This window comes from Phalaenopsis equestris, unplaced genomic scaffold (genome assembly GCF_001263595.1).
Source record: "Phalaenopsis equestris unplaced genomic scaffold, ASM126359v1 Scaffold000134, whole genome shotgun sequence".
Classification (NCBI taxonomy): Eukaryota; Viridiplantae; Streptophyta; class Magnoliopsida; order Asparagales; family Orchidaceae; genus Phalaenopsis; species Phalaenopsis equestris.
The window spans coordinates 228936-244702 of NW_018164576.1; the positions used below are offsets into that span (position 1 = coordinate 228936).

At 30.5% G+C, this 15767-nt stretch overlaps 2 protein-coding genes across 2 annotated transcripts in view; one reads left to right on the forward strand and one right to left on the reverse strand.

Moving 5' to 3' along the window:
• Positions 1-3081: 3081 nt before the first annotated feature.
• Positions 3082-4382, forward strand: LOC110021394 (transcription factor bHLH84-like). The gene is made up of 4 exons (XM_020719878.1): positions 3082-3471; positions 3556-3774; positions 4119-4208; positions 4296-4382. Exons 1-4 carry the CDS (start codon positions 3082-3084, stop codon positions 4380-4382), a joined length of 786 nt encoding a protein of 261 aa, XP_020575537.1.
• Positions 4383-6164: 1782 nt separating this feature from the next.
• Positions 6165-15767, reverse strand: part of LOC110021327 (vacuolar-sorting receptor 3-like) — a 29765-nt gene continuing 20162 nt past the window's right edge. The window contains exons 8-12 of the mRNA XM_020719774.1: positions 12379-12461; positions 12202-12268; positions 11623-11751; positions 11432-11541; positions 6165-6630 (exon numbers count right to left, since the gene is read on the reverse strand). Coding sequence (XP_020575433.1) covers positions 6529-6630; positions 11432-11541; positions 11623-11751; positions 12202-12268; positions 12379-12461 — 491 coding nt within the window. The 3' untranslated portion in view covers positions 6165-6528. The remainder of the gene's footprint in view (positions 6631-11431; positions 11542-11622; positions 11752-12201; positions 12269-12378; positions 12462-15767) is intronic.

The window sequence follows — 15767 nt, forward strand, 5'->3', positions numbered from 1 at the left end:
TTCGCTCATTCCTCGTGGAATCAGCACACAAACTCTGCTTCGTGTGTTACTTCAATGACACGTATACTTGCATATATTGTTGGTGTTTTGTAGCATTTGGTGCGTATTACATTATTTTGAATTATTGCTCATAAACATTTGAGCAGTTTTTCTATCCTCATTAGCAACAACTCCAAATAGGTAAACCTTAAATACAGGGAATGAACCATAGCACTTGAATTTTAGCCTTCTCGAAAATAATTTTAATTTTGAATTATACAATAAAATCTCATGTCTATGCTTGAATTTTCTTACAAGCTTCTGATTATGTCATTTCTTCATTTGTTCTTTATAGATCTCGATATCCTCATAAGCTTCCAATTTGATCTCTTCTAATCCATTCAAATATAATAACATTATCTCTATTGACTCCTTAGATTATAGTTAAATTTTTAATAGCTTTGTATGCCCTATGTTCTAACTCCACTACAAAATGGCCGACAATTCCTAAAATCGGCCTACTTGGGGATATTCGTAAGGGTGTCGTATAAACTATTTTATAGGCCCACAAAGCATCGTCTAGCCTGAAAAACCAATCATTCTTACTCAGATTTATAAATTTCTTTGTTCTTTTGATCTTCTTATTTGATATCTTTGTTAATCCACTAGTTTGAAGATAGTAAGCGATATAAATCTTACATTTAATTCTAAATTTAGTCACTAGTGCATCTATTCTTTTATTGTAAAAATGGCTTCCCCTATCACTGATTATAACCCTGGGTGTTGCAAATCTACTTACAATGATTCTTATTCAAAAAACTCATAACATATTTTGAATCACATTTAGTTAAAGTCACTGCTTCAATCCATTTTGACATATATTCTACTGCTGTCATGATGTATATATTTGAATAAAAGAATAGATACATCATGAGTAAGAATGATTGATGTATCTATTCTTGAGCATATAATGATTGTTAATATGCTCAAGTTGCTTATGAAATCTATTTCTCGAACACCAAAAATCTCAACCTCCAACACATAAGTTAAGGGCATCTCATTTCTTTTCGAAATATTGTCTCCCCTCTGACATCGATTACTTATCTTAATATAAACAATCACATAAATATGGTAAACTAAAATTTTAATTGTAAAATCTTAGCGGCTATTCTAAATCCTCTGAAATACCCTACAAATTTGACAGTCTCTAATAATCTCATGGTGCTTCTTCTAGTAGGACACGCCAAAAAATTTGATTCTTACAAGTCTAAACAAATATAGCTCATCCCAAAAGTAAAATCTGACATCAGAAAAAACCTCTTTCTTTAGTTATACGACATATCAAAAGTTATGATATCATTAATAATATAGTTCACCATGTCAACATGCTAAAGAATATTTTGTTTAGTAATTGTAAGCAATTGTTCATCAGGAATATTCTCATTATCTTCAAAAAGTTCAGAAGAATTTTCCTATTCAAAAGGAGAAGTGGTCTGATATCTAGTTTTCAGTGTCTTTCATATAAACTATCTCTCTATCAAATTATTATAACAAAAGTATCCAATAAATCAATCGAGGTTTAGCACCATTCTTAGACACAAAGTATTTAATTATAGACTGATTGATATAGACTTTAACTTATTGTTTATCAAGTATAACCTAAGCTTGTCAAATTTGAATGCTATAACAAGTAATTCCTTCTCTATGGCGTTACAATACACTTGTGCTTCATTTAGAGTCATACCCACATATCACACGAAAAATTTTATCTCTTTCTTGTCCCAGCATAACCCCTACAGCATAGTCACTAGCATCATACATAAGCTCAAATAGAACCTCCCAGGTTCGTTCCAAAATATATATATTGAATCAAACCAACATTAAGCTAGAGAAGCTTCCAAAAGGAGATTATAATGCAATGGTCAATTATTCATCGTCGGCAGATATTTCTACTTCTCTTTTCTCCGAATTTAAAAAAAAAAAGAAATTTCATAACCCCTCCCCACGATCTTTGCAATCTTCTCCCTCTGCAATAATTTAATATTACAACAAAGACCAGTTTGGTTTTATATCGAAAATAAAAAATAAACTCAGATTTTTTTGCCTAACGCACATTCAATGTATGAAGACGAATATTAAAGTACAAAAGAGGATACGGCATAGATATAAGCAAAGAAAATTTATATTTTAAAAATTATTTTTCGATATTAACTAGTACAAGTTGAATTCATTATTTAATTACATACCACTCAGTTCTTATGTATTTACATAATTAAGGACTAAACTTCTCTTTTTACATATAAGTCGCCTTTCATAGAAAAAACATTATATCAGGACTCCAATGACATTGCGCCACGTCTCACGATCGACTCACTAAAAAAATAATTTATGCCTTAATGTATGGTTTGTCTTCTCCAGACACGTGACGCAATTCATTGGAGTCCTGATGCATTTCTGCAGGAGAAAAGTGGGTTTCACTTTAAAGTATTAAAATAGTGATATTTTCGAAAGATTTGAATGTAAAAAAAATGAACTTTAGTTGTTCGTAGATATGTAAATGCATAAGAATTATGAGGTATATATGTATGGAGAATTAGAAAGTCAATTGCATCAAAATAAATAAGATAAAATCCAAATATTTAGCATTTCTGACATACCATGTAACCGAGTGGCTACATAAAATTATTTTTTTTTCATATTTAAACCATATTTTTTAGAAAATCTCAGCCGTGCAATTCACTTTGAGCGGCTATGATTTATGAGAATTGCACAACCTGAATTGAATCAATTCATATATATATCCAATTAATTACAATAGTAATTAATTAGTGATGATTCGAACAATTATACTCCATAACTTAATCATTAGCTTCTCAAATCCAAATCAATATTTAAGTAAACTCTTTAACCCTAATCAATTCCATCACTAATAAAATGTATCCAGTCATGTCACATATTCAAACCAGCTGCCTAATCTCTGTAGACTTTCATTAATTATAAATACATAATTATTTAATTAATCACTCAACAAAACATTCTTCCTATATATATGTAGTCATCAGCCCTGCACTCCGTAAAGAGCATTTTGGTCATTTATAATAAATGGAAGAATTTGGAGTGTATCCAGAGATATTCTTCAACTCATGCAAAGAACAGATGCAGATTGAAGAAGCAGAAGCCATGGCTGAACTATTGGAAGCTCAGTTCTTGGATTTTAAACAGTTCCAAGATCTGCAGTACTCCTTCATCAGTCCTTATGATCAATCTGCTGTAAACTGCAGCAGTAATTTCAGTGGTCCAAAAATAAGTTATGAGCCCATGGATTATGTTATGAGAGAAGAGATTTTAGCAGATTCATTCTTTCAGTTTGATTCCAGTGATCAATTTGAAAGCTTAATCTTCACAGAATGTGATTCTGTTATTGATTGGCCATTACAGAGGAAGAGAAAGCTTGAGTCTGAGCATGAACAAGATGAGAGTTTTAAGGGAAAGGTTCGAAAAACTTGTTTTTTGAATCGTATCAACTGGTTAAATTTTGTTCATGGAGTCAGATGTATTGGTTTGTAATGATTTCAGGTTCAGAAGAGAGTGAGGAATTCGCGGCGGCAGAGCAAGGGTAAGGGTGGCGCTGCCGGAGTCGGGGAAGAGAAGAATGTCAGGTTGAGCATGACCAGCTCCGGGTCGGAGAACGATGACTCGAATGATTCACAAATGTATGCTGTTGATGAACTGAATGTGAAGGCAAGAAATGGAAGAGTAGCAGCAGCAACTGACTCACAGAGTCTTTATGCAAAGGTTAGCAATATCAAATTTCATATTTACATACATACCAGACTAGTTGCGATACCACATCAAAAATACCAATGTTTTAACTTCTAAAAAGTGAAATACGCCTTTTTTAGGTGTAAAAATAGAAGAAGTTCAGGGTTTAGATGTGTGAAAACACAAAAGAATTTAGTGGAATGCATGCAAAATTTTATAGAAAATATTAGCTAAAATAGCCATTTTCATTACAGAGAAGAAGAGAAAGGATCAATGAAAGGCTCAAAATATTGCAGAATTTGGTGCCCAATGGAACCAAAGTAAGCTATTTTCTGCTACATTTCTATGTAATTTCTAATTTTTTCATTAAAATGAAGGTTTTTATTGAAAAACTCCGGCAGGTTGACATCAGCACAATGCTTGAAGAAGCAGTGCAGTATGTGAAATTCTTGCAGCTTCAAATTAAGGTTAGTAAGAAAAAATAGAAATTTGAAATAATATTAATATTTATTGATCAAATAGTTATGAAATTGAAATTTGATTTTTTGGTGCAGCTGCTGAGCTCTGATGAGCTGTGGATGTACGCTCCACTTGCTTATAATGGGATGAACATTGGGCTTGATTTAATGAGAATTCCATGAAGAGGAATAGGATTAATTAATCGGTCCCCTTCAATTCTTTTATTTTGGAAAATGTCATTATTGATTAATTCGTCTATGTTAAATATGGATGAATATCTAATTTCATAAGGTCTAATGGTTTATTTAGCAAATTTATTAGTTTATAGAAGATATGTATTAGATGTGCTCATTGTATTAATAATTAAGTTAAAAAGTATATTTTTTTCCAAAAAAAAAAAAGTTTCTTTAGTGGAGGGGGGCAGGAAGATTTACATAAATACCGCTCAACTCTCATGTATTTACATATCTAACTTGTAAATTTCAAATTTTTTTGCACAAACCACTCAGCTATATATGAAAAAATGGGGTTCTTTTTTATTACGTTAAAATGGTGGCATTTTGATGTGATATGAAAGACTTGGGTGATATAAATAAGAAAATCCGAGTCTAGGTTTTAGATATTTAGAAATGAAAAAATATGGGAATTGGGCGGTATATATGTAAATGCCCCTATGTTGTTTTAGTGTTAAGATTGAACAATATAGAAACTCTTCGAGTGGATTTTGGTCGATCAAAAAAGCATTGGACAACATCACCTTCAACCAAACCAATTAAAAGAAACGGAGAGAAGAATATTTATAGAGAGAGAGAGAGAGAGAGAGAGAGGAATGGCTCAAGGCAATTAAAAGTCCTGATCATCCCTAGGTGTGCTAAATATTCGACTACCACACCCTACACAAGAGTGATTCGAACCTGTGACCTAAGAGGACTTACGACATTCATAAAAGCTGCTCTACTAACAGACCACGGTACACGCACAAAAGGATATATATATATATATATATATATATATATATATATATATATATCGGGAGAAGCTTGAGAATATGTCTAATTAAAAATTAGCTTCACTTGAATCAACTTAAGGAAAAAGACTTGAACACGTTTTCTAAACCTTTTATTTGAATGTTAACTTAAGTATTAATAAAGTTTTGTGAAGTTCTTTTTCATATGAATTTGCTAAGTGACTTTAATATTACAAATTGTAATTTTTCTTGAAAGAAATAGAGGATCAGAAACCTTAGACTTAATTATTGAATATCTTTACACCTTTAGTATTAATTGAAGTTGTTTTGAATTTTTCTTAAGTTATACTATTATATTTGGAAAACTAAAATATGGAAGTCTAAAAGTTAATGTCTTTATCATAAGTCATATTTTTTATATAGTAAACGAGTTACTTAAGGACAAGTAACATGTAAGTTTGGGGGATTTTGATACACCAAAAATGTATGCATTTTTAGACACGTATTTTATACCTATTTATATATATAAACAAAAAAAAAAAAGTTCGGGCATAATAAATGAAAATACAACAGAATTTTATGATATGTATGTAAATCTCCCTTAAATTTAACACATGGTACATAGGGAGATATGGCTTCATAGCATAGCTCAAATCAGCCAGCACTAACAACCAGATTTTTACAAGCATGTGCAATACATATTACAGAAGAAACTTATTTCTGAAAAATTATAACTAAATGCAAAGAAAAAAATATAAATGTTTAACTAAACTTCTTATAACAAATACTTAAATTTAGCCTAAAAAACATCAACAAAACCAAACATGCAAAAAAAAAAAATATTTCAGAAAGAAGTGTAATGAACCCTCTTCTGTTGTTGCTTGCGACGATAACAAATATTTCAGTATTTATCGATATAGCAAATACTAACCAAACATGCAAAAAAAAAAAATATTTAAGAAAGAAGTGTAATGAACCCTCTTCTGTTGCTTGCGACAACAAATATTTCAGTATTTATCGATATAGCAAATACAGATATACAGATTCTAAAATATTACAGCAGCAAAAAACATCCACAGATAATGAACTCAAAATAGCTCTCCCTCATTCTCTCTCTCTCTCAACTTATGCTAGCAGGTAAATATTAGGGAAAATATTACATGAATTCTATACAAAGCAGGCCAAAAAATCAGCACGTCTTGTGTTTTCTCTCACTGTCACTGATAAAACTTTTCTCATGTTTATTTGTTAAGAATTCCCAATCTGCTGTTCTATGAGCTCACCAGTTTTGTTAGGAAATTGGTCTCTTAAGATGAACAAGATGAGGATCAAGATATGCGAAGTATTAATCTTACCAGTTTTCAGATGTGATTTTCTTCATGAGAATGGCTCGGCACCTCATTTTGGCTGTCGAGGGGCATGTACTGCGCCATAATAGCTCTGATTTCTGAATCCATGTAGGACTGCATTTGCATGGAGGAGGATATTGAGTGTAACAGAAAAGAATTAAGTGGATGGAAATGTAAAAAATGATTTCATTAAGAGAATATCAATTAAAAATAGATGTATAAAATGAGTAATGTGGCAAAAGTCCCAAATTGATGTATGAAATGAGTAAAGTGTCAAAATAGTCCCTAACTATGTACATGGAGCCGTTTTATTCTTAGAGTTTATATAATTGTCAAAATAGTCCTCAGACTCTTTAAAATGGGGTTGAAATAGTATATTTGAAGGACTATTAGTACTTAATTTTAAAATAATCATGGATTATTTTGGTGGCCTTATGTAAATAGTCGGCGACTATTTTAACGCTTTTACCAAGTATGCATTCAAGGAAGAGATGGGATTTTTGTTGTGTTATTGCACAATGGAGGACTTGTATCTCAGCTAAAAGTGGAAAATAAAACATGGACTTATACATGCCTTTTTCACATATAAAGCTGGGGGCGCAGGGGGAATAATAATGGTATAAACTTTGTATTAGGTTTGCCATAAAGACTAAGAAAACATGATTCTATATTTATAGTGGTAAATTCTTTTTTTCAAAAATGATAGTTAAATCTATGAATTATTATCTAAGAGAAAATCAGCTAATTATCATCCACAAATGGAGGTATATCTTATGTAGCTAATCAAATTTTAAGAGAAGAGCTGTCTAACAGAAAACCATGCATATGAAAGGGAATTCATACTGCCTTTGGCTGAATTCATGTTATTTCATAATTAAATCTATGGGCACTAATCCATTTGATATTATCATAGGATATTAACCTAGAAAGTCTATAAATCTAATTGACTAATCAAAAAAATCTAAACCTAGCTTATTCTTGTAATTATTTGCATAACATATGCAAGATCGTAAGGATATTTGTATAAAATTGGATAATAATGCAAAAATTACAAGCATTTCTTAATGAGAATAGAAGGTATGTGGAATTGAAGCCTGGATATAAAGCAATGGGTCTCGTTTAAATGCAAAAAAGGCTTCCATCTAGAATTTGTTCAATGCAAGGAAGGCAGGATCAATAAACCAACTAAAATTGCACAACACATTGAAAATAATACCTACAACAAAAAATTTCAAAATAAATTGGAATAAATGTAATTTTTATTGAGTTTAAATTAAGCTTGTATAATGAGCCTATCAACGATTCGTTGGATTCTTCCACTCTTGTTCTGCCTATTCCTTACAAGTCTACATCAATTCCTCGATTGGGTACTTCTAAGTAAATTATTTTTTTGACTATTTTAAACCATAAAATTATGTCCAAAACTGATGTTAGATTTTAGAGACAAGTTATTCTTATAGAGAGAAACCTAACTATTATGATTCAAGCATTACTCTACAAGAAGCTGAAATTTTGAGTTCAAATTTGCTCAATGAATGTGAAATGCAACAAAATTTGTCTTAGTTGAAAGAATTTAATGAAAATAACCATGTTTATTCCTATAAGAAGTAATGCAACAAGTACTCAATTAGGTGCAATTTATTATTTGCTTTTCCTTAGATGGTTTCTTTCATTAGTTGGATTATTTTATTTGTTTTTCAAGTTTGAAGGCAAACTTGTGATGATGGCCAAGGAGGATTGTAATGACCAAGAAGCCATTTCCTAACTTTGGATTAATTTATTTAGATGGCATAATTTCAATCTTGATTTAATTTAATATAGTTTTCGCAAAAATTATTTTGGATCAGTCATCAGGTGTCAAATTTCTTTAGACTAGACAAGTTTACGTGGTGGGGCGAGGTCATGTATTTCGGCATTATTCATTAAACTTTAAGAAAAAAAACGGTTGAACATGCACATATTGTTTAAGCTGAGGCAGAATTTGTGGCTTTTTCGTGCTTTAAGGCTTATTTTTTATATAATATTATTGTTGTTTTTGTTGTTGCTGCTACTACGGGCTTGGAGTTCAGTAACCATGCATTTTTCAATACGACATTAATGGGTAAACATGGTTGCAGCTCAATCGAGTTGAAGATTTCAAATAAAATTGAACTGTTGATTGATTTTTTTCAAAAAACATGAAAAGTTGGGACCAATTTAAATTAAAACTAAGAATAACCATGATATAACCTTTATCCCCTAACGAAAGCTATAAGTTGATATACTGGTTTAAGAGCCCGATTGGGGTAGCTTATAAGTGTGGGCGGCGTTTTAAAACGCCGTCGTACCGTTTGGTTCGCGCGTTTCGCCAGCTTATCAGAAACCGCGTTTGAGTTTTTCCACTAAACGCATGACGCGGGCCGCGTTTCAGGACAAGTAGCTCATCCTGAAACGCACAAGCTAACCCAAACGGACCCTAAGGCATGAAATTTATAATTTTTCACTCAATAAAATTTCTCCTTCAACTCTCTATCTTGTCATATGATTTTTTTTTTTTAGAGTGCAGTACGAGATCATATTTTTCTTCAATAATTTTCAACATTATCAAGTAAATTATTTCCTTTTCAATGAGCAACAATAATGAATAGAGTAGTCATGAAGGAAATTTAAATTAAACAAATAACTATCTTTTTTTATTTATCTTGTACTCAAGTTTTTGTAAGATTTGACTTTCATATATATTTTGTAATGAGATTACATGCCTAAATAATTAGTATCTCATATATATACTTGTTTAGGCACAATTAAAACATGATTGCATCTTAAGCTCAATAAAAATGAAAGAACGTGCTTCAACATCATCATCAACATTAGACTTATTCCAACTATTTGAAGTCAGCACAAATAAGCAATTTAGATTAGTGCAGTGCTTCGCTTGGTATGTCATGATGCTTTTTAAAGAGAGAAAAATAAGCATCAAAGTAAGCTAATGATAGAAGAAAATAACTTGAAAAGTTTTACCACACTTCAAGTTCTACAATTTTAGTAACTCAAAATTCACAAATAAAATGTAAAACATATTAAAATATAAACTACTTAAAATCGTGCATGGATTATGCATTATTAATTCTTCTTCTTCTTCATTCATTATCACTTTTCTATCACTAGATTCCAAAAACTCTTCCAATGCATCCTTAAACTCATCCTCCTCACTCCCAAAATTTATTTTCTAGAACTTGGAACTCCAGCACTTATATTTAATTCAACTTTTTTAACTCCTGCATGCTATTTTCACATCTCCCCAAACCAAAATATCATTATCATAAATAAATTCATATTCAGCCAAATCACTGATGAAACTATTTGTGGAATGGATATGATGATTTTTGCTATGAAGATCATAAAAAAAGCCCGTAAGAAAATAAAAATTAAAAAAACAACAAGGTCATCTCCTCACAACTTGAGGAGCATCCTAAATTTTCACATCTAATGAAGCCAATTTTTTTCTCTAGTAAAATTAACACGGTTCACAAACATAAAATTACCACACGCTAGTGAAAACAAAGCTACAAATACTTGTAATTTCAGAAGGTTTTGGCCCAACATCTATTTGAATAAACTATGAAGCACAAGCACAACTAATTGGGAGAACTGTCTAGTTCCATGCCTCATCAATGGCCTAAGAATCTAAGAGCAATTCCAAGCCTCGGCACCATTATCGAGGTACACTTGTGCCATGTTACTAATATAATTTGGGCCATTAACATATATACCAGCCAATTCCTCTGTGTTTACATATCTAACATCTAAATTTTGCATTTTATATGTATACCACCAAAATCTATCATATCACAAAAAACAACACCATTTTCATTTTTTAAAAGTTAAATACACCTTTTCAAGCATAGGTAAGATGGTATGTATGTAAAAATTGAAGTTTAGGTGTAGGACTGTAATCGAGTCGAGTCGAGCAAAGTATATAATAGATTGGACTCAGCATGGAAGTATTATAAATTGTTCATGTTCAGCTTGAGCTTGTGTTGAACATTCACATCTATGTTCAACACTAGCATGTTTAAATTTTTCAATGCTTGAACTTGTTTTGTAATTGATTTGTTTATGTCAAGTGGACCAATATTTAAATGAGTTAATAAACAAGCTAAAATTTTGAAACGAGCACATGATTTTTTATATAAATTTTTTAACAATTTTTTTTTATAAAGCCAAATAAATATGCAATTAAATAAATTTTAAATTAGTATCTACTTGTTTTATACAAATTAAATAAGAAAATATATATGTTGCGAGTAATTTTTTTCAATCAAATAACATAAATAAGTGTTAATAAATTAATTCATTAAAATTAAAAAAATAAGAATTAATTGCATTAAATTAATTTGCATTTTCTCCAATTACAATTTAAATAATTTGAAAAGTAAATGAATTCTAGTTGATCAAATTATATTTAAATAATATATCATACATGACTATATGACTTGAATTATCATCAAGCTTAATATCAAATATTTAACACGTTATTTGTTGAACAGCAAACTAGCTTCTTCGTGAATATAAATAAACAAGTATATTATGTTAATGTTTAGTTCATTTATGCTTCGAGCTTTTAAAAATCGTTCAAGCTTGTTTATTTACTAACTTAAACAAACGTGATAGTGTTTTGGTCAAGTCGATTTTGAGTTGTTCTTTGAGTGCAATGGTTCCTTTATAGCCCTATTTAGGTGTTGAACATGTAAATGAATAGGAATTGAGTGGTATTTATGTAAATCTTCCATATAATTTTGTACTCTAGCCATACCTTAGCATGATTTTATGATCATGCTTGGATATCAACATTGAGTTTCAAAGAAGTTTCATCCCTTAATGTGTATGACATATCCTCTTCTTTGAAGTTGTGTGACGATAGTTTAGAACTTACCCGTAGTCTATACTTGTATACCATATAAGCTCCGCCAGCAACAACAGCCAAAACTATCAAGATGATCCACACGGCAGTCCAAGTCGCCTTCGCTTCGCCAGTTTTCTTACCTGCACGTAAATCATTCAGGCAATATGAGTGAAAATTTAGGTGAGTTTATGAAGTATTATAAAATTGTTTTGAAGTCTTACTTATGCATGTATCATGCTCCTTAATGTACAAAAGATCTCCGGCACAAGTGCACTGATAGTCACCCCATGTGTTTTTGCAGCTACATTCCGGACACTGGCAAGCTTTTTTCTCTTCGCACTCATCAATATCTGCTTAACATTAAAGACAAAAAACCATTACGAAGAAAAATATATTGGATATACTTGTTGGGTAAAGTGATTGGAGAGTAACAGAATGGAGAAAAATGTCAAAATGGTCCGATGACTGTTTGTAGGGGTCATTTTAGTCCCAGATTCTAAAAGTGTAAATTTATTCCCAGACTCTTTGAGCATGGGTTCAAATAGTTCCTACGAATGACTATTTTAGCACTCATTTAAAGAGTTTGAAATTAATTTGACATTTTATAACCGCTGAGATTAAAAATTCCCCATGCAAATACACTGGGGACTATTTTGGCACTTCTCTATAACATAATGGGTGATAAATTATGGAAAAGTTGTAGGCGTTTGCAAAAGCTACATAATCAACTGTAGATAGTAGCAATAGCCCAAAATATAATAAATTTGAAGTGTACCATTGTAGATAAACATGTGTTTTACCTTCACAATTCTTAACACCATCCCCGACAAAACCAGGAGGGCACTGGCATTTGTGATCTTCAGAATCCTATGCACCAGAAATCAACATATTAGAACAATATTCGACGAAAAATGCAGAACATGAGCTCAAGCACGAAAACACTCGAAATCAGGAATAAGTTTTTCGAAATAATCAACCTGGCAAGCAGAGAAGGTGCTTCCATTCCTGGTTTCCTTCCAGCAACCCCCATTATTTATCCTACACCTCCCAGGACCCATTGCTGCAAATTTAAGAGGCAGAATGATAAAATTAAATTACATGTTGGTTAATAGACTAACAAGATTAATAATATGAATGTGGAAGATTTTCAAAGTCAAATAAATCATAAAAAATATGCAATTGAAGTAAGGATTCAATAAGATGACTATCCACTTTATAAAAATTTGAATGAATCATGCTTTTACATGTTTATGCCTACGTACTCTACAGCATGTATTCCTGGGCAATTATTGCTATCAATGAAAAAAAAGTTTCCTGAATAGTTGTGCTAGCTCTTCCAATAAGTGACAAAACGAGAATGAAACATCCCACTGATTCAAGTATAATCTGCAAATCTAAAAAATATTAGAATTTGGTAGCCTAGCAATCTCTTCATCAAGTCCAAGAACGACAACATAAATCAACAAATGAATGAGATCTGTCGAGGCCTCATTTCCCACGAAGCTTTGCCAAAAAAATTTGTGTGTGATTTGAACAGCGCAACGCAAACTAGATGACATCAGCAGCCCATACAAATTGTAACATAATATATCCCTGATAGAGTTTCATCTATTTAAGATAAAATCCAAAATAATGAAACAGTCTCTACCACAAAAGAGGTGCATCTAGGGCTGTCAATGAACAACTTGAACGTGGTTCGATCAATACTTGATCATTTTTTTCAAATTAGTAAATAAACTAGTTTGAACATTTTTTTTAAAACTCAAAGGTTAAATGAACTAAATTTGAACATAGTTTAATTTATTTATTAATGTTTTTGAGAAAGCTTATTTGTTATTCAACAAACAACTTGTTATTATATGATATATTATTTTAATTTAATTTCAACAAATAATTTATTTAATTATATATTTAATAATAAGAAATTATAATTTAATCAATATAAATTTAATGTAATTTTTTTTTTTTCTCAAGCTTGAACTAAAAAGTTATGATTCTACTAAGCCGAATGATATACTCGACTCAACTCGGCTCAGCTCGATTACCACCCTATATGAATTGTACAACTAGAGATGCCAGAAGTTTGGCCAGCCATGTTGCATTTGCTTCTAATGAACAACCATCCACATATAATTTGATTCACACGTAATCCACATTTTCAATAGAACACCATTAAGTGCTTGTTTTTAAACCAAAAAAAAATTTGAATAAAGTGATCATACTAAATTTGGACAAAACAAAACCAAATAAATAAATTATTAAATTATTAATTGATGTAATTTGAACCCAATTTGCATCTAACCATTGTTCCAAAGTAGTCATATTGAATGAACCTATCATTAATTATCCAAGTGAAAAGCATACATAAGATTTAGCCAGATAGATTTAATTACAAATTACCATACGATTAGAACAAAGTTCCACAAGCACCCAAGTTTTAATCCAAGTCATTAAAAAAAAAAAAGCCACAAAAACCACTAACATGCACCTCATAGAGTACAATTTCAAACAATAATTTTGAGCCAAGTGTATGAACAAACATGCAAAACATAAGAATTACTTATGTTATCTGATTGCAAGAAAACTTACATACAACTTATATATTATTTAATTACTTGGTATAAACTAATTAGATGCTAATTTAAATTTTATTCAATTGCTTATTTATATTTGTAAAATCATTTTTTAATAATTTTATATAAAAAATTAAGCACTCGTTCAAATTTTTAGCTTATTTAAAAATTTTATATTAAAAATCAGGAATAGATCAAATTTTTAATTTCACATGAAAAGTTTCTACCATATTCAATCAATATCAAGAAACAAATTATAAATCAAATATGATCATTAAAAAAATTAAAGTGTCGGCACAAAAAAGAAGAGAGGTTGTTTGGGGGTCGCCCGTAAAAAGCTGTCGGCAGCCGGAATTGAAATCCCATCGCCCGCTTCGGAAGGACGTTTTAATTTATGTATATATATATATATAATTTTTAGAAAAATATGAAATCAAACTGACCTCATATTTTTCACAGTTTAAATGAAAGAGCACTCTACCTCAAATCTTGTATCTATCCCGAGGGATAAACACAAGACTTGAGGATGAGGCTCAATCAAATAAACTAGGAAAACATATGACATCCGTTTGGGTCTGTGAAACCGTTTTATTTAAATAAATTATTAAATTATTAATTGATGTAATTTGAACCCAATTTGCATCTAACCATTGTTCCAAAGTAGTCATATTGAATGAACCTATCATTAATTATCCAAGTGAAAAGCATACATAAGATTTAGCCAGATAGATTTAATTACAAATTACCATACGATTAGAACAAAGTTCCACAAGCACCCAAGTTTTAATCCAAGTCATTAAAAAAAAAAAAGCCACAAAAACAACTAACATGCACCTCATAGAGAACAATTATAATTTAATCAATATAAATTTAATGTAATTTTTTTTTTTTCAATAAACTACATAAGAATTACTTATGTTATCTGATTGCAAGAAAACTTACATACAACTTATATATTATTTAATTACTTGGTATAAACTAATTAGATGCTAATTTAAATTTTATTCAATTGCTTATTTATATTTGTAAAATCATTTTTTAATAATTTTATATAAAAAATTAAGCACTCGTTCAAATTTTTAGCTTATTTAAAAATTTTATATTAAAAATCAGGAATAGATCAAATTTTTAATTTCACATGAAAAGTTTTTACCTTATTCAATCAATATGAAGAAACAAATTATAAATCAAATATGATCATTAAAAAAATTAAAGCAAGCCAGGTATGAGCATATATGTCAAACCTCAGCTCAAGCTTGAACTAAAAAGTTATGATTCTACTAAGCCGAATGATATACTCGACTCAACTCGGCTCAGCTCGATTACCACCCTATATGAATTGTACAACTAGAGATGCCAGAAGTTTGGCCAGCCATGTTGCATTTGCTTCTAATGAACAACCATCCACATATAATTTGATTCACACGTAATCCACATTTTCAATAGAACACCATTAAGTGCTTGTTTTTAAACGAAAAAAAAAAATTGAATAAAGTGATCATACTAAATTTGGACAAAACAAAACCAAATAAATAAATTATTAAATTATTAATTAATGTAATTTGAACCCAATTTGCATCTAACCATTGTTCCAAAGTAGTCATATTGAACGAACCTATCATTAATTATCCAAGTGACAAGCATACATAAGATTTAGCCATATAGATTTAATTACAAATTACCGTACGATTAGCACAAAGTTCCACAAGCACCCAAGTTTTAATCCAAGTCATTAAAAAGAAAAAAAAAAACCACAAAAACCACTAACCTGCACCTCATAGTGTACAATTTCA